Below are 19,921 nucleotides of genomic sequence, written 5' to 3' on the forward strand. Positions count from 1 at the left end.
CATTATATATAAATGGTTAAATTACTCTATTAGTCAATGTAGTTTCACCAAATTTATAACCAAATGTCTACACTTTAAAGGTTTTTAATTGGATCTTTACACCAGTTTTAAATTTATAATCACATCCTTACTGTTCCAAAAATGTTTTATTTAACGGAATATACTGAACATATTCGCTAGTAGTGTAAGATAGATAGAAACGTTTTTGTAACGTTTTACCATAAGAAAGGATATATATATATATATATATATATAAGGACCTAATTATAAATTTAAGAAAACTATAAGGACTAATAGAGTAAGTGATATATAAAGACCTCATTGGTAGTTTAGTTGGTTAAGTGATATATACCTGAATTTTGATATTTTTCTGGTTGAAATTTTATCTATTGATATGAAAAAGGAATTAATATAAATAATCTTAAATGAAAAAATAAATTCTCATTCATCAATACTCAAAGATGTTTCAAAAACATGTATCCTTTGTAAATTTGAAGATCAACAATGGTAAGGCATTGATTCATCTTTCCTTAAACAGATTCTGCCTTGAATCCCTTCTTGTTATCTGAACCAATTTCTTGCAAAGAGGGATCCAAATCCAATAGTTCATTGCCTAAGGCTACTCCTTGTTTTCTTATGTAGTCCCATTTTTCTTGAACAAGGTAGAAGAAAACAATCAAAGATATCTGAACAGTGAAAAGAATGTTCCAAGTTGTTATGCTTCTTGATGTTTTTTCTTGGTAGGCTTGTAAACCAAGATATACATTTATAACACCTAATAAGGACATTGCAGTTCCAATTATCCAGTGTGCAAAGAACCACATGCTTCTTGTTCTTGATCCCCTGTGAGGAGGAACAAGAAAATAATCAATGCACTAATTCCTTATTAGAAAAGCAATTAGGTAAATTACAATGTTCTTTTGTGAAATTAGGTGATATTACATACGATATTCTTTGAATTGTTATATCTATATTGACTTCACTAAAACTGTCACACTTTATAAAATAAGGTAAATCACCAAAAATGTACTTGAATTATCTTGGCACAGACAAAAATGTTCCTGAATTTTGTTATTGACAAAAATGCCCTCACTCTTTTTCGTTGATTTAGAACGTCTCGGTTCACGGGTGTGCATTTTTGGCACGTTTCAAATTATTTGATGGTGTTTTATCAATAACAAAATTTGGGGGCATTTTTGTCAACAACAAAATAATTTGAATGTATTTTTTGGTGATTTACCCTATAAAATACAAGAAAATTGAGTATCATGTAACTTAAATTTCAGATGAAATTATTGTACACTTTTAATAAAAGGAAATACTTTGATGTATAAAATACCTTTGTGGCCTAAAAATACCAACTATGACTTGGAGCCAGACAGCACCATATAATGCAAGCCCTAGTCTTTGATGGTTGTTGTTAAAGGAATTGTTGAAATTCTTTATGGACATGATTGCCCCTGCTGTGGCAATAAGTACAGCAGCCTTCTGCTAAACAGAAATTTAAAAAAAAAAAAAAAACTATGTTAATTTTGTTAATGATGGGGTTAACTATATTCACTTATGGAATTAACTTTCCTGAGCAGAGATTTTAGTTAATGTCATAATTGCAATATTATTCTCTTCACATGCACTAATTCTTGAATTCAAAGTATTCATTATGATACTCTTCAATAACCAACTAGGCAATATCCCTCCCTTGATCTTATGAAGTAACTAACAAGCATTAAGAAAAATAAACTAATTTAGCCACCACACAAAGAGGTTAATTAGTGGGATAATTGACCCTTGAAAACTAATTTTAGAACAAGAAAAATAGTTGTTATTCTTATTGTTTTTCAAGTAAAGGGAAAAGAAAATAAGCTAACAAAAAATGCACATGCAAAATCTTGCATTTGAAAATTATGATGTAACAGAAGTTCAGAATACACTTGCCTGCAAAATTGCATGAACATAGAATGTAATTCTAAGCCTCCTTTGACTTCTTTGTCTGTTTGAGAATCTAATTGCTACTATACCAAGAGGCATCAAGAATGCCATAGAACTCCACAGAAGAAATCCATGCAATTTGATTTCAAACTCAAGTCTAGGATTCATCTTCATATGCTAAGCAACCAAAATAAAACATGTTAGCTTCACATACTTTGTTCGAGTATTCGAGATTCGATAAGGCGCATTGCCCTCTAAACACCAATTTTTTCAGTACTCAGGACTATAAGAAGAAGACACTACCAACTTGATTGATAAAAATTTAAGGACTATAAGAAGAACATGAACTAGGAATAATGGATTTTACCTTAATGTTGTGGCCTCTGTTGTTGCTTGCATGAATGCCTCTGATTTTCTTGTGATCTTGTTCTGAGCCAACAAGTGGAAACATGATGAACACAAGACTTGCTTGGAAGAGCAAATCAATGAGCTTTTGCTGAACTCTGATTCCCCTTTCTTTTGTTGAGAATATGAACATTTTCCATTCTGAAGATTGTGTGTCATTCCCCATAAGTTGACCAAGCTAAATATTCTACTTTTCCCTTGTCACAGATGACACAATCACTAAAAAGTTGTCACCAATTCAGAGAGAATGAGATTAATGTGAGGGAAGGGAGAAGGTAGATACAATTTGAGCTTAAGTTAATATATATTATGCATAATGGCATAAAATAAACATGTGGGGTTAAGCATTTGCAGCCTTTTCTAGTATATATATATATAGAATGGCAAAGAAATAGACTTTCTTGATAAACATTAAAGTTCAGCCTGGATCAAAGATTGAAAACTCTCTATCACATAGACATAAGCTTCTAGTTCATCTCTTTTCATTTGATGTTGCTTTTACTACTAACTACACTTGATATTTTCACCTATGTTTAAAATTTGTTTTACTGTTTTTTACTTCCTATATTTATACATCACATATTCTTGGCAGTGGTAGGTGACAAGCTAGGATGATAGGCTATGGAAAACACAACAGAGAGACATAACTCATATCTATGTTATGTAGTGCATTCAAAATTTACAATTATATCCCCACTTGCACTTGCCAAAATTAAAGAATAGAATGAGTAAAGAGTGAACAGAGGCCAATAAGGTTGTCTTTATGAGTAGATCCAAGAGTGCCTTGTTGAAAGCACATGTGGTTCTCCTTCTTGGAAAATACCATATTGCTGTATACATTTGGAATCTCTAAGCTAAGAGAGCACATAATCCAATGCTGTTCTTCATTGCTCATTTGCTTGCTACAAATTTCTTTATTAAAACATGCACGGTTTAAGTTACATGGTAAGCTTATTTTAATTGAAAAAAACTTAGCTGTTTAAGCAATGATTTGATTTGGATTCAGATATTGGTTTGAATAATCTAGAGAGTATGCAGAACGCAAACCAATAATAAAGATGCAGAATACTTTTTTTTTTGTGTCTGATAAAAGAAGAAACAAAGAGCAACTAAGATGGAGATATCATCTACTTCCTAATGATCTGATCAATAACACTACAAGGAATTAAGAATTCAGTGTCCAACACTACAAGGAATTAAGAATTCAGTATAATTCAGTATAAGGACGCTAGCCGCTGTCTTAGATAAACAGTCAACTACCTAGTTCAGTCTGTGCATTCTCTCCGCATCTGGGATGAATCCTTTTTAATCAAGAGATAAGTTTCTAGACAGTCTGTTTCACAAATTACCTCCCTATGACCACTTTCCTACCGTTTTATAACTTTTCATATATCTATATCTACATTGTTGTTACAGTTTTCAGAGTAAACTTTGTTCAGATTTAATATTACACAAAAACTTAAGTATTGTTAATCTTACTCCAAGGTTGAATTTCAGGAGAGATTAACAATTTGATTTGTTTGTAGTTCTGGCTAGTCTCATTATTGTATTGTAAACGATAAGTCAACATTCAAACAAAACGTAATTACTAAATTGGAAACCAACCTTAAACAAATACATCAGGAATGGAAAAATAGAGTACTCCGGGTGAGAAAAATGCAAAACAAAATTGTCAAAAGAAACCACACTCTGAGAGTTAATGAGAAGAAAACTATGTCTGCGATTCCAGGTAATCAGGTTTGTTACTGCTTAATTACCCTTCTCTAAGTGATCCCTATGTTTTACTGATGAATCCAACAGCCTCAAAATGACAAGCACAGAAAACAAATCAACTCGAATCACATGAACAGGTTGGGTCTGGTTGCTTTGTAGGTTGTCTTCAGCTTCCTGGTTGGGGGCCTCACCTTCTTGAACACCAATGGGAACTTGATCTTAGAGTTGTGGAACTGCTTGGTGCTCTCCCTTTTGCACATCTTGGCGGGGACGGTTGCCGTTTTGATGATCTGGATGCAAGGAAATCTGACCCTATGACGGGACGCCATCTCATTGTACATTTGTTCAACAGCACCGTTTAAGGTAGTGTCTCGGTATTCCTTGTACATATTGTGATAACCGGTGCGACTCTGATATCGGAGCCAGATTCCATAGTTGTTAATCTTGGTAGGATTTTTCTCGAAAATCTGCAATCAGTAAACAAAATTTCAATTTAATGCAAAATGGGGTTGCAATCTAAAATACAGATGAAGCTAACAAACAAGAAAATATCATGATCCAACCAATAAATTAGGAAAATATCTTTCACCTCAATTAGGCAGTTATAACTTATAAGCAAAACAATTGCAAGCTATCGGAGGCAAGGTTTTAAAAAATGCATGTAAAATGTTTGGCTATTATAAATGCTTAACCTAATGTTTAGCTGATTAGGAACTAAATTAGCTATAATCTGTCATTTACTCTTATAAAAGCAGCTCTTAACAGAAACTCCAAAATGCTTGTAACCATAAATGATGCTCCATTGAGACCTATTAACAGCTAAGTAACTAGCTAACTAAACATCAAAGTAATTTATTAAAGTGGGATAACAATTAACTCATGAGAAATGATCAAGGGTCATAAGAATTTATTGTTTTTGGCCATCACTTTTAGCCATCAAACTAATTTATTTAGTCTAGTAATCCAACAACATATTTTTAGCCTACATTTTTAAACATTGATGGCTAACTACTAGCCAAAAATAATAAATTTTCTTGGCCCTCTAGCATTCCTCTTAACTCATAAGTGCATACCTCATTGATGGCCAGCACTTGCCCATTGCTCTTCTTGACCTTCTTTAGCTTTCTCAAAAAGTACCTAAAAGAAATTAACATGAAAATAAAGAAGCAATATAACTGGTTATTCCTGGAGAAATGGAAAACATCTAAAACAACATTTGCATGTCATCTACACATAATAGCATATCAAAATTAAAGCTTAAATGTACAAATTGCTTCTCCCATAAAGATTGAAAACAAGACATCAAAATAGTTCTTCAAAGACATTTTAAAATCAATTTGAAACTTTAGTAATACAAAATATTCACCAAGTTAACAATCAAATTGGTGCATAAACATACATTAGATGACTCAATTTATGTCAAGAATCTCTGGAAAAAGATTTTCTAATGTGAGAGATTGGTAAAGTGATACAGTGAGAGAGTCAATCACCATTGAATTTATAACTTTCATCATTTGTGATCACTCTACTAACCTCAACAGCTTGATATAGAGAATATGTGATTTAAGTACTAACTTTAGCATTTAAAATTAAAAGCAGAAAATATTGGAGATGCAAAAGTGTGAAAAATCAGAACACAGAGATCACATACCAGAACTTGGATTTGGCACGAACCTCATTGGTGGCCCAAAGCTTCATGCGGTAGATCTTAGGATGCTCATCTTTCTCTGTGGGAAGAGCCCTACCCACCACCTGGTATTGGTGAAACTGCAACCCAGCAATTCCTCAAATTCAGTACAAATTCAACATTGCAAAAAAATAAAGGTGAAATTGAAATGATAATTAGAATTACGGACCCTGAAAGTAACCATTTTCAGCGCCGGAGGGAGAAGCTGAGTGAGCAGCAGTGTTGAATCACGAACCGGCGCGTACGGAGTCCCAATTAGGTTTTAGCCTCAACTATAAAACGAAGAAGAGAGAGATATACAAAGCGTACGAAAAACCCTAACACTGGTGGAGTCTTGGGCCATTCAAAACCCGCTTGTGTGGCCCAATTCAAGGCCCAATAAGTGTTACGTTGGACCAATTGCACTTTGGCCCAATTATTTTATATCGGAGGAGTTCTTCCCCATTTTTAAAAGATAGCTAAAGATCCTCTGACCAAAAACACAAGCTAAAGATCCTACTCAAATAAAAAATTTAAGCCTGTCCAAAATAAATAAATATATAAAAAGTTTAAGGTTTAATTATTTTGTAGTCTCTATAGTTAGGTCTTTATATTTTTATTCTATTTAATTAAATTCTTATATTACATCAGATGTTGTAATTAAGTCAAGTGTTAAGTGTTAGACATATCCATTTTGTTTAACAGAATATTCCGTTAATTCCAGTGTTTTTGTCACAACGGAAACTTAATTACAAAACCTGATATAATATAGGGACTTGATCAAAAAGAAAAAAAAAATATAACGATCTAATTGAAAATTTAGTGAAACTATAAGGATCGACAGAGTAATTAAACCAAAATTTAACTAAGGATGATAATTAATATATTAAAAAGTGTTATTTTAAATAATTTATTTAAATATATCATACTATCTAATGATTCTCAAATATTAGCTTTACTTTATGTGAATAGTCATCTTTTTAAAATGTATAAAAAATAAGAATTTTTCCTATATTTATTATGTATATATTTTTGTAAAATAGATATTATTCAAAAGAATTTAATTTTAAAGTATTTTTAGTATAAAAAAACTTTTAATGTGTATTCAATCATGTATTATTGCATGATTAAAAATAACTATTATTCTTATTTACTTCATAATTAATTATCTGAATAAACAAACATAATTGAATGACTATTTAACAAATTTTACACGGTTAAAAATTAAAACTCTTATTCAAGAACTTGCATCGAGATTTTTCAACTTTGAACATGGAATAGTGGAAGTGGAGAAGAGGAACATTCCACACTTGATTCACGTCCAACGTATGCAAAGTGGCAAACAACAACTTTGAATCCTATTCAAATTTAAATATTAATTCTAAGAACCTGCCTAGTCACTTCCACCAACATATCTTAGAAAAATGAAAATGCAAATATATAGATGTAGTGTTTTTATACATCCAATCTTAATTCAACACAACCTCTTCTAAAGTAGTATTAGTGTGTGAATGAAATATATAGAGAGAGATTATGTTTATAAAAAATTTATCTTGCCATGTATTTGATAGAGTTTAAAGCATTATGGGCATCTACAAAGATATAAAATTAATAAATAATTGGATTATTATGTAATGAAATTGGTGTATGTGAGATCATAAGTCAAAATTTGTAGGCGAAAGTGTAAAACAAGATTATTTTCGTGAGGCACCATTCAAATAAAGATCTCAAAAATAACTTTTTTTAAAGACGCCTATGTGGTAAAACCTCAATCATACATTTTAAAGTCATACTTTTAACTACATAACACTTAAAACTATAACATTTTATGAGAAAAGCGTCACCTAATAGAAAAAAGTAAATTAAAAGATTTAAGAGAAGAAATAATTAAATTATCAAAATTAATAGATCAAAAACTAATGTTAATTGTAATGATACCGAATTCTTAAAATCAATACAAAATGATTTTTTTCAAAATCTTTATTTTACTATAAATTTTATTGAAGGACTTCAAAAACCTGAAAAAACTTATATTTCACATGGAAATTATTCCCCACATCTCTATCATACGTTTAACCCACAATTAAATTCTATAGTAGATATGCTTGAAAAAATATTAGTATCCATAAATTTTCAAATAAATAAGAAAAAAGAGGAACCTAATATAAACGAAATTAAACAAATATTAAATAAATATTTTCAGAAAGAGAATCCCAAAGAAAAAAAAATTCAAAATATAGCCAATATAACAAAACTAAAAGTAAAACCACCATTAAAATTATGAATATTGAAAAAAATTAGAAGAAGTTACAATACTTTTTAAACAATTAAAAATGGCTCAAGAAAATAATATTATAGAACAAGAATTTCAAATAGAAGAAGAATTAGTAAATTTTGAAAATATAGAAAATGAAGAACACATCCTAGATTATTCAAGTGATGAAGAACCAACAATTCCAATACAAGTAAAAAATGAAGCTGGAATATCTAAGGATAATCAATCTCAATTTAAATGGGGAACAGGGTTTGAAAATTATGCTTTTAAAAAAGGATTTATAAATAAAAATTCAAAGTATACAAAAATACCATCAAAGTACGTTCCTAAAATCCAGGAAACGGAAGGAGAAAGAATGCTCGATTTAGACTGTAAAAAAAATGAAAAAGAAATTTTTGAGAACTGGTTGAACTCCTTCTTATTAGAAGCCTTTACTAATCCAAAACTTAGTGAATTATCTGGAGGAGATATCTGGAATTATATAGGATTTCATACTAAAGGAACTGTAAGAGATTATATGACATCAATAGAAAACCAAAAAATAGAAGAATTAGCAACAAAAACAACAGTTTACGATAAGATATTACATATAATGATGATTCTATATAAAGAATTTTTTGGAAAAAATATTATAGATCATAGACAAGAAGTCTATAATAAAGAATATCAAGAAGCAAAAAACCATTTAGCTAATATTCAAATATATGATTTATGTAATGTGGAATCTTACATATGTGAATATAGAATACATTATTATAAACTAAAAGAAGAAGATAAAAACCATTATCTTAGTATGTATATAACAAAACTTCCATACCCTGCTAATGAATTTATAATGGGAAGATTTATAAGAGAAATAAATAGCGGAACAATTGAAAATAATTTTGGAGGAGCAACCTCTACAATAAGAGAGGAAATAAAAGAACGTTGTATGCAAGAAACAACTCAAAAAAGATTTGAAAATATAATTAGAATTTGCTGTCAAGATAATGAAGAAATACCTAAAAAATATGGTCTTAATAAAAATTTTCAAAGAAAAAGAAAATATCAATTTAGAAAAAGAAAATACTATCCAAATTGGAGAAAAAAGAGGTATTTTAGAAAAAGAAGTAACAATAAAAACAAAAAACAAAAAAATGACTATTGCCCAAATAAAAAAGAAAATTGTAAGTGTTGGTATTGTCAAGAAGAAGGACACTATGCAAATGAATGTCCAAAAAAGAAGGATAAAAAAGACCTTACCAAACAATTAGAAGTTGCTAAGTCTTGTTTCATAGAACCATTAGAAGAATCAGATGATAACTTAGACTATATTTTTGAATATGTCTCAGAAACAGACTCAGAGACTGAGCAATAATGCCACATTTATTACTATAAAAGTAACAGAAAAGTTTATAAATGCTTTCATAGATACTGGAGCAACACAATGCTTTGCTAGTACAAATATAAAACTTGATTGGAAAAAATTAAAGAAACCATTAAGAGTTAGAATAGCTGACAAATCAATACATAAAATTGACCAAAAAGCAGAAATAGCTGAAATATTTATTCAAAATTATAGGTTCATTGTTCCATCCATATATATGTTAGATTCTGGGATGGATTTTATCATAGAAAATAACTTCTTAAAGCTATATCATCCATTCATTCAAGAATTAACATATATAGTTTTAAAAGCTCCACACGATTCTTCAATAAATCAAAAATCAAAACGTATAAAGATACCAACTACTACCATAGATAAGATTTTAAAATTTAAAATATTTTCTATATTAGAAACATGTTATTTAAATTTATATTTTCAGATAAATATCCCAAAAGATAATCTTAAAATAAAAATAGAAGAACTTTTGGATGAAACTTGCGCTGAAAATCTTTTAGATGTTAAAAATACAAATAAAGAATTAGTAAGCATTAAATTAAAAGATCCTACAAAAAGAAATAAATGTTCTAAATAAAATTCTTTATTCCGCAAGAGATAGAGAAGAGTTCTCATTAGAATGTAAAGATCTTTTGGAAAAAGGAATTATAAGACTAAGCAAAAGTCCTCATACGGCTCCAGCCTTTTATGTCGAAAACAATAATGAAATTAAAAGGGGAAAACGAAGAATGGTAATTAATTATAAGAAAATGAATGAAGCAATTGTTGGTGATGCTCATAAACTTCCAAGAAAAGATTCTATTTTGGAAAAAATCAAAGGAGCAACTTGGTTTTCATCTCTTGATGCAAAATCAGGATATTGGCAACTTCGTTTAGACGAAGAAACAAAGAAATTAACTGATTTTACTTGCCCAACAAAAGAATCAACAAGTGTGTTGCTCTATGAATGGAATGTTTTACCATTTGGATTAAAACAAGCCCCAAGTATCTATCAAAGATTTATGGAAGAAAATCTAAAAGAGTTAAATGAATTTATTCTAGTTTACATTGATGATATATTAATTTTTACAAAACAAGATAAAGAAGATCATCTTCAAAAATTATTAATAGTTTTAGAAAGATGTAAAGAAAAAGGATTAGTTCTTAGCAAAAAGAAAGCAAAAATAGCAAGACAAGAAATAGAGTTTCTTGGGTTAATTTTATCTACTAAAGGAAAGCTAAAACTTCAATCAAATATTTTAGAAAAGGTAAATTTATTTCCTAATAAAATAGAAGATAGAAAATAATTACAAAGATTTTTAGGGTGTATAAATTATATTTCTGATCAAGGATTTTTAAAGAATATAACAGAATACACAAAAAACTTATTTCCAAAAATAAGTACTAAAAAAGAATGGAAATGGGAAGAAAAAGATAGTATGCAAATTCAAAGAATCAAAGAATTATGTGAAAAGCTTCTGAAACTTCATATTCCAGTAGAAAATGACTACTTAATAGTAGAAACAAATGCTTCAGACATAACCTGGTCAGGATGTCTAAGAGCTAAGAAAGCTATAAAAAGTTTAGAACAAGAAAAAAAATCACTAGATTCTAAATATTCTCCAAGGGAATTACTTTGCAGGTATATTTCAGAGACTTTTACTCCAATAGAACAGAGATATACTACTCATGAAAAGGAAACTCTAGCAGCAATCAAATCTCTTAAAAAATGGAAAATTGATTTACTACCCAAAGAATTTACATTAAGGACAGATTCAAGTTACCTAATAGGTTTCATTCGATATAATTTAAAAGTTGATTATAATCATGGGAGATTGGTAAGATGGCAATTATTTTTGTTACAATATCCAATAAAAATTGAATATATTAAGGGTGACAAAAATATTATTGCAGATACATTGACAAGAGAATGGAGTTCGTTTACAACGCATTAAATCAAGAAATTCAAAAATATTAGCAAGAACTCGAAAAATGCAAGCATTGTCTGCAAATAAAGGCACAGATCCAATACCTCAAGAAAGTCATTGAAGCAATGAAATCAACACAACAAGCAAAACCATCAGAGTTCAGCCAGCTAAGCATGGTGGACAAACCAGGTGAAGAAAAAATTTCAGAAAATAAAATAATTGCTGAAATTATTAAAAAATTCACACAAGATAAAAAAATATTATGTAATTTATAATGGCCCCATGAAAGGAGTATATGATGCCTGAGAAAAAGCAGCACCATTCACACATCAATCAAAGATAGTTCATAAAGGAGGACTTTTAACACTAGAAGAGGCAAAGGAATCCTTTAGGGAATATGAAGCTCTTCAAAGCAAACCCTAAAAAGAGCAGATAAAGCTCCAATTCAAGCCCAAAGAACAGGAATAATGAGAAACATTCCTACAAGGACTGAAATCAAGGAAAAGAAAAGAGTCTGTAGATCAAATCTCAGATAAACCCTTAATATAGTCCTGAATTGGACTGAAGAAAAAAGGGCAAGTTTGGGATACTATCCTATTGCCAAAGAACAGCTAACAAAGCTGGTTATTTTTCCAGAGGCTTCCCCATCTGACACTTATCAGTTTTTTCAGTATGGATTAATTGATACAATTTTAATTTTTAATGATCTAAAAATTATTAGTGAGTTTCTTGCAAGATTCGTTGATGCAGTAAAGAGATTTAAAAATATGATTGAGAATGTAAATCCAAGGGATATATCCTTAAAATTTACAAATAGTCAACCTATTTTTAGTGAAGAAGAAGAATGCTTAGTTCCAGCACACCAAGTAATATTCATGTTCGTCTTCCCAGGAAACTTTCAACCAATTGATCAAATTCAAGATTTAACAATCTACAGTCATGAAGGAAGACTAGCCAGCACATTAGCAAGGGTTTTTGAAAGAACTCAAAAAATAACAAGGGAATCTCACACAAGAATTAATTATAAAAGCAGAAATACGCTGCTTGTATCCAGCAAAAGAAATGAAATTGAAGAAAGAGAGATGAGACTCTTGGTGGAATTTGAATCTGCATTCTACAATTTATCCGGACTCTTAGAAAAGCTCCCTGAAGGGATAAAAAGGAATCTCTGCTATTTGATAAAAGACAGAGAAGACCACAAGTGCCAGCTATGTGCTTCGGAAATATCTGAAGAAAGCAATAATGAAATGGCATCCACCCACATGATAAAAGAAGAGGACAGTGCATCTGAAGCATCCCTCAATATTATTGTATAATGACGTAAGCGCTTAGGTCATAGAGTACCAACAATGTAACTGGTGTAAGATAATAAACAATGACGTAAGTAATGACGTCATAAGAAGGGTAAGGATGAGAATTGTCCATCAGACCCAACCATTATAAATAGATTGCTTAGGTAATTGTAGAAGGCATCAGAAAACAGAAAGCAGAAGGCTAAGAGTACTCATATGCTAGGAGAGCAAGGAGGAAGCTGCCGAGGCGATTCTGTAGTCTGACAAAAGAATTCTCTTAGGAAAAAATAGTTTTAAACTCCCCTCTGGAGTTAATATCTACAATCTCCTCTCTGGAGATAAAAACACATTATGTAAAATATACTAAATAAAGGAAGTTTTTCTCCAGAAAGGTACGCCTTTATCCTAATCTCTTAGTTATGAATTATTTAGAAAGCTTATAATTAATGGAAGAATTTGATTATTATAGATTAATTGCTTTATTAGATAATGAAAAATAGGCTGTTCTAAAAACAAAACTAAATCTCAAATCAAATAAAAATTTTAATAAACAAAGTCTTTTAAAAGAAGTTTTTAATAGAAAAAATATAATATACTATGAAAAAATTCAACTTAAAGCTCCTGTAAAAATAAAATCTGCTAATGGAGAATTTGAAATAGCTTTGATAAATGATGAAGAATTAAGTAAACAGATTAAGAAAATTAAGGATCAACAGAAAAGATCTAAAATTGGATGGATTCATATTAGTACCATACAAGTTTTAATTGAATCTACATATATGAAAGGAATTAATTCACTAATAAGTTTAGCAATCTGTGATAAAAGAATTACTGATGACCCAATAGATTAAATAATTGGAATTGTTCATGGAAATTTGGCAAATATAAATGTTAAATTTAATGCCCATCTTGGATATGCCATACCTTTATCAACTGAAAATCTTGGTAGATCTATAAGTTTAGCTTATAAATTTCATAGAAAAAGTTTAATGGAACAAGATGATGAACCATTTTTAATTACATATGCAATAAATTATTCTTTAAAAAATAGCCATCATAGTATAATATTTAAAAATAGAGAAAGAATTTATATTAATGAATTATTTCAGAAAATTGTAAAAACAGAAATACCAAAATATAAAGTTATTGAAAACTCAGTTCTATTATTAAAAGACCATAAAAAAGATCGGTTTCATCAAATTTTCAAATAAGAGAATCTAAAATCAGCAGTCCTTTAAATTTATCTAAATTAAAAATTAAAGAAGAAAACTCTGAAATAAAAAAAAATTAACAAAAAAGGTCGAAAAATTAAATGAAACTCTAAATACTAAATTATGACAATAAATAAGGAAGAAATATATGTAACTTATCAAGATAAGAAACAAGAGCTCTTTGAAAGAGAAAATCGTTTGAATTATTTGCAGTTTTCTGAAATAAATCAAAGAGCATTTAAAGCTCTAAAAGTAATCTATAACAAGTTAAAAAGAGAAGTTGAAGAGCTAGAAAAATTAATAGAATCTCTAAAAAATAGTGATGAATCAATGATAGAGTTTGCAAAAATTCTAAAATAAATAATGATAAACAAAACTATTGTAGGAATTATAATAAGATTACCTAATTTATGAAGCATAAAAAGATTGAAAAATCAGAAAATAAAATAAAAAGAAAAAGAGCGAAAAAATAAAAAAATAAGATAGAGGAGTATAAAAGAGAATCAAACAATCTTCAGATCGAAATTGATGACCTTATAATAAAAATGATAGAAATAAGAATAAATATAAACAAGTTAGAATTAAATCTAGGAAATTTATAAATGTCTGGAAAACCATATTACAATTTAAAAGAATTAAAACTGTTGATAATTAGAAATAAGAGAAAGTGTAAAAATAAAAGAAGTTTTTGAGGATTTAAGAAATTATAAACTTATTCGAAACAAAATATGAAGAGTTAGTAGAAATTTCGAAAAAGGAATTAAAAGAAAAGTTAAACTTATTCGAAGCAAAATATGAAGAGTTAGTAGAAATTTCGAAAAAGGAATTAAAAGAAAAGTCAAAATTGAAAATTGGTATCAGAGCCAAGTTAACGATTAAGGGTAACACTTTCTCTTTAAACAACACTTTTAATAATACACTTTTAAATCAATAACAACCACAAAATAAAAAACGTCTTTACAAAAAGATGAAATTGGCAATTTTGCCGTAGCATCCACCATTTTCGTTTTGTAAACTAGATACACTACACTACAGATTAAGCTTTAAATTTGACAGCCAATTATTATGATGATGATAAATTTTAAAACTTAACCTAAGAAGAAAATTATTATTTAAGGAATTCTCTAATATAAATGAAGTCAATAGTTTTATGGGGAAGATGGTTCCTCATTTATTTTCTGTTACTTTTTGGGACAGAGGTCTTAAATTGAATTATAAATACTTAAATAGTTATTTGATATGGCCTAAGTTTGAATTAACCATATTCTTGTTGTCTACATGAGGAACATGTCCATAGAGTAAACGCGGATCGAATCGGATCGGATTGGATATATCCAAAATTTTTATTTGATCTATGTTAAAATTATTGGATCGGATTCAATATCCGTTTTTAAATTTGGATCCGTGCGGGTTGAATCAGAACATATCCGCAAAATACAAAAATATTTTTAAAAGCTTATTTTTGTTAAAAGAATATCAATAAAATTCATTTTTTCTATTCTTTTAAATATGTTTACTCTTAAAATAATATTAAATATACTTTTTTTAAATAATAAATTAAAATAATACAATATATATGATAATTATTAGTTAAAATCAAACATAAAAAGAATATTTACTTATTTATTTCTTTATTTTTGTAGACACGCAGATATACAGATAGCTACACAAAATGCGTAATCCAATCCGATAGCCTTGCAGATCGAATCTATATCCACAATTTTCGAATCGAATTCGGATAAACACCACAGACATGCGAATCGGATCTGATCCATAAACACACAAACATGGCCATATGCTAGTTCTAATAAATAGAATAAAATAAATTATTTATCTTAGAAAAATTGCAAAGTTTAATAATATACCATATAATTTTGAATCAGAATTTTATATGGTTAGAGCTATTTTCTCCTTTGAAACTTTCTTTTAGTATTACCACTAAACCAAAATATATAGTATAATAAGTAAGAATAAATAAAGTCTATTCAAGAAGAGACGAAAAAGTGCAAGAATATATTGAGTAAAGTTTGAGAGAATGAACGAATTATTTTATAATATGATTAAATTATCGGAGACAATAGAAAAATAATGGCAGACTTGTATGATATAAAATCATAGAACAATATGGTTGACCCATTCTTTCTTGGAATCCATGTGTTACTCATTTTTTATTAAATAAATTTTGCAGTGTACCTAACAAATTGGCCTTTGAATTGAATAATATATTTATGCCACATAATGAAAATAACCAGAGCCATTATTTGATCATGTCTTCAGACTTCAATCTAAAGAACAGGAACCAAAAATTAAAAAAAATAATAAAAAATATTAGTCAGGATTCTGAGCTTGCAATTTTCCTTTTGAGATTTGAGAATATATAAACCAGAATAAGAACCAAACATGATAATTAGTCCAAGGGAACACCATATAGAATTGAAAGAACAAAATATTATAACTAAAATTAAACAACAAAAATTGAAGCGGTTAAAAAAATGTGTACAAAACAATGTCATGACCCTTTTTTTTTTTCCCTCTGTAATTGCTTACCTGATTCCTAATTCTATAAATAATCTGAAAAATCAAAACCTGATCTTTCTTTTATTTCTTTCTTTTCTAATTTTCTTCTTTTGTTTTTCTGTATATACCACTATCCAATTTTCCATCTACAGAATCTACCTCTCCTAAATTGCCATGTTTACAATTGTTCTTCATTTCTTTACCTTCCAACACAAGCAAAAGTTCACACATCAGCACACTTCCTTGGTGCATAACCAAGCCTTGATTTCTTCATATCATAGAGGATATGGAAATTCTGCTGCTGATAGTTTCCGATGATCGAAAGGGCGTGCCGGGGAGTCCCTAAGATCGCCAGACAAACGACATCTGGATCAATCTGGATGAAGTAATTCTCCACAGGGAAGTTCCAAACTGCTCCATCTGAAAACAAGATCCCAAAATCTGGCAGCTCCATCTGATCAATCCCAGACACATTGTAACATGGCTTTAAAGGTGGCAGCCCTTCAACAATTGGATATCCCTTAATTTTCTTCACAAATGCATCCTTAATGATCTCATAAGCAGGATCAGCAAAATAAGTTAAAGTGGTGCCAGAATCAATGATTGTTCCACCAGCACCTTGTGCTGATAAATTCCAAGTTTCCTCAGGAATATCCAACACCTCACCATCAACCATCAAAGATTTGACCTGAACATAGTAAAATGTATCAACTGAATTCTCTTTGCCACCAACAAATGAAGTGTAGTTCAAATTAGGGTGGCCTAAAAGCTCCTTATCCTCACCAAATATCAATTTGCTGCTAACACTAGAATTGCTATTCCTATCCACAAGGCAATAGGAAAATGAATGGCCATAAAGGGATTGAAGCTGAGATGCAAATGACAATGGCCCTCTCCCCAATCCTAACAACCCTGCAGCCCCATGAAACAATCCTCTATTCCAATGTCCACAGCCAAACATCACATTCTCCACATGCTTTAGCTCGGATTTCCCTGAAGGTGTGGTGAGGTTAACTGTAAAGGTCTCGAGGGCGAAATCACCGGTTGTATTCGAGCTATCTCCATACCAATAGAAGTATGGACAACTCTGATCCTTACCCTTGCAAGGCCTAGGTGGATCCGGCGAGGTTACTAATTGGCAGCGCGGATCACTACAGCTAATGTTCTTAAAGGAACTAGATTCTCTAGGATCATAATAAGGACCAGTTTGATCAAAACATGCTAAACAAGGAACACATTGAATCCAATTAAGGTCACTACCAGTATCTAGTATTAGAGAGAAATGCTTAGGAGGTGTACCAATAAACACATCCATGAAGTACTCTCCAGAGCCAAGACTGACACCAGATTCCAAGGTTGCCACAAGCTGGTTTGCAAGATAATCCGGTGGCGCAGCCGCTGCGGCCGGAGACTTCTCCGGCTTGTGGTGATGCTTTGTCTTTGGTCTGGATTTCTCCTGTGCCTTTTGCAGCCTTGAGAAGGTGTTTTGGTTCTTCTTCTCCATGGCCCTTCTATGCAGGGTTTGAATTCTGGTCAAATCCCTTGATGTGAAATCATCATCATCTTTGTTCATTGAGTGTCTCAAATGAAGCTTCACCATTTCCTTGTTTGGCTTTGCTTCTAGAAAAGCCTCACCTTCATCATCACTATCACCATCATCATCATTGGTTTCTTCACCTAAATTCATGGCAGAAGTTGTGAAGCTACACCCTGTGTCCCCAGAAGAAGTCACAGCATTGAAGCTTGGATGATTAGGGAACTTTATGGCTGCAAGAGAGGAACCATTCTTGTTGATGAGATCATGGTTCCTACTTGAAAAGGATTCTACAACAGAGTTGCATATGACAAGTAGAACCAGAACCAAAGAAACTTTCTTCAAAACCATAGTAATCAGAGCTTCACCCTTGAGAAAGTCACAACATCAAACACCTTACAGACACAGAATTTCAGAGATGAAAATCTGGGACGCAATAAAAAACCCAGAAAGAGCAGAACTTTATCAAACTTTCTGAGCTTGGCAAGGATTTGAAAAAAATGGGAAATCTAACCAAAACCAAAAAAATGTGAACTTTTGAAAACCCCAAAGCTTTTTTTCTTTCTATTCTTCTGAGAAGAGGAAGAACAAGAAGAAGAAGATGGTTCAAAAGGTTGAGTTTGTGTGACTTTATTAGTAGCAATGAGAATTGAAAATTGGAAACAAAGACCTGGAAATACAAATGTCAAGTCCAGTGCCCAAAAACGCGGTTTGATTCACAATAAAGTTGTAATCCTTTTAGTATCCGGTTGGTTGATTTAGTAGTTAATTCATTAGTTTGCATAAACAAAAATTTGGAATTTGAATTTCTTTTTCAACATAAGGCAACTTATATTAGTTAGTGACGAACTCTTAAATAAAGCTCTGATTAACTACGAATAAGTTTTAAACCTGTTGGATCGATATATACTGGGAGTAACTAAAAAAAAGTTGTAATATTTTAGAGTCTGAAATAAATTTTAATAATAATAATAAATTTTTTAATTTCATGAGGCTTTTGAAATCATATATTTATTGCAAAATGATCAATGTGAGGGCAATAGTTAAATTAATTAATTAGTAATAACAATAAATAATTAAAAAGTATACCTGGTCTTGTTCTTATAGGGGATTTTTCCTATCTGCTTCCTGGGTCATAGCCTCTTGTAGAATTATAGTAATAAGAATATAGAATTTCTAATATTATTTCTACAATTTTAAGCTATTGAATAACTTTGGGTTATAATTTAAAATATGTGAATATGAATCACAAATTTTTATTCTGTCAACTAATCTAAGTTTTTGCAAATAAATAAATAAAATCATATTTCTAAAATTTATATTATTATTATTATTATTATTATTATTATTATTATAAATTAGAGCAATTTTGATAGAAAAGTAATATTACTATTTGTAATAATATTGGGAGATTTGGGCAAATGAAAATGCAGCTACCAAAAGTCAAAAGCAACGAAACACATTGTCACTAATACCCATTTGCAACAGTGCAAAGTGATGATATAATAAGTTAATAACTCACTCTGGTCTCTGGTCAAAGGTTTTGGTTTGAATAAGTCTTGTTCCTTCTGCTACAGTGTTATTAATACTAATAAATGGAAATTCAAATATTTTATTTTGTTAATTTTATCTCATATATAAATTGAGTTAATAATATGCTTTTATTATTATATTAAATAGAATGTCAAATTTGCATACAATATATAAGGTGTATAAATATTATTTCTCATTTATTATGTATATTGACTCATTTATTATGTATATTGACTCAGTATATGAAAAATAATCTTAAAACTTTTACAAATAAAAACATAATCAAATCATAGTTTATGATATTATATCTTTAGTAATAATTTATCAATTATATTTTGTGTATAATTTGCGCGTAATTCATTGTAACTTTTAAAATAATGAATTGCACCAAATACAGATAACTCACTCAAGAGAGTTTTAATTTATTAGTTATGCAAAGTATACTTTTATTCAATTAGAAGAAATCAAGAATTTGTCATATTTAAAAATAAGATCAAAACATATTATCCCTAGGTTACGGGCCATAGAGTATTCCGTAGAAATTCTATCAAAACAATG

At 29.9% G+C, this 19,921-nt stretch overlaps 3 protein-coding genes across 3 annotated transcripts; all 3 read right to left on the reverse strand.

Moving 5' to 3' along the window:
• Nucleotides 1-491: 491 nt before the first annotated feature.
• On the reverse strand, nucleotides 492-3,016 carry LOC130939126 (cytochrome b561 domain-containing protein At4g18260-like). Its single transcript, XM_057867221.1, has 3 exons — nucleotides 2,297-3,016; nucleotides 1,340-1,488; nucleotides 492-843 (listed from the first exon to the last, which is right to left on the reverse strand). The coding sequence occupies exons 1-3, from the start codon at nucleotides 2,498-2,500 to the stop codon at nucleotides 531-533; spliced, it is 666 nt and encodes a 221-aa protein (XP_057723204.1). The 5' UTR covers nucleotides 2,501-3,016; the 3' UTR covers nucleotides 492-530.
• Nucleotides 3,017-3,903: 887 nt separating this feature from the next.
• On the reverse strand, nucleotides 3,904-6,139 carry LOC130940321 (60S ribosomal protein L18a). The gene is made up of 4 exons (XM_057868434.1): nucleotides 5,904-6,139; nucleotides 5,699-5,814; nucleotides 5,121-5,184; nucleotides 3,904-4,514 (listed from the first exon to the last, which is right to left on the reverse strand). The coding sequence occupies exons 1-4, from the start codon at nucleotides 5,916-5,918 to the stop codon at nucleotides 4,173-4,175; spliced, it is 537 nt and encodes a 178-aa protein (XP_057724417.1). The 5' UTR covers nucleotides 5,919-6,139; the 3' UTR covers nucleotides 3,904-4,172.
• A 9,666-nt stretch (nucleotides 6,140-15,805) lies between these two features.
• Nucleotides 15,806-18,553, reverse strand: LOC130940320 (aspartic proteinase nepenthesin-1-like). The gene has a single exon (XM_057868433.1). It carries the CDS (start codon nucleotides 18,179-18,181, stop codon nucleotides 16,520-16,522), a length of 1,662 nt encoding a protein of 553 aa, XP_057724416.1. The 5' UTR covers nucleotides 18,182-18,553; the 3' UTR covers nucleotides 15,806-16,519.
• Nucleotides 18,554-19,921: the final 1,368 nt, after the last annotated feature.

Source organism: Arachis stenosperma, chromosome 7 (genome assembly GCF_014773155.1).
Source record: "Arachis stenosperma cultivar V10309 chromosome 7, arast.V10309.gnm1.PFL2, whole genome shotgun sequence".
Taxonomy (NCBI): Eukaryota; Viridiplantae; Streptophyta; class Magnoliopsida; order Fabales; family Fabaceae; genus Arachis; species Arachis stenosperma.

Excerpts from the sequence above, each read along its gene's own strand:
- LOC130940321 (XM_057868434.1), bottom strand. Across the intron at positions 5,185-5,698 it reads CGTGCCAAATCCAAGTTCTG|GTACTTTTTGAGAAAGCTAA; the intron begins GTATGTGATCTC and ends AATTTCTTTTAG. Across the intron at positions 4,515-5,120 it reads AAGTGCTGGCCATCAATGAG|ATTTTCGAGAAAAATCCTAC; the intron begins GTATGCACTTAT and ends TACTGATTGCAG.
- LOC130939126 (XM_057867221.1), bottom strand. The coding sequence starts at position 2,500 with ATGGGGAATGACACACAATCTTCAGAATGGAAAATGTTCATATTCTCA. Across the intron at positions 1,489-2,296 it reads ACAGAGGCCACAACATTAAG|AAGGCTGCTGTACTTATTGC; the intron begins GTAAAATCCATT and ends TCTGTTTAGCAG. Across the intron at positions 844-1,339 it reads GGTATTTTTAGGCCACAAAG|GGGATCAAGAACAAGAAGCA; the intron begins GTATTTTATACA and ends TCCTCCTCACAG.
- LOC130940320 (XM_057868433.1), bottom strand. The coding sequence starts at position 18,181 with ATGGTTTTGAAGAAAGTTTCTTTGGTTCTGGTTCTACTTGTCATATGC.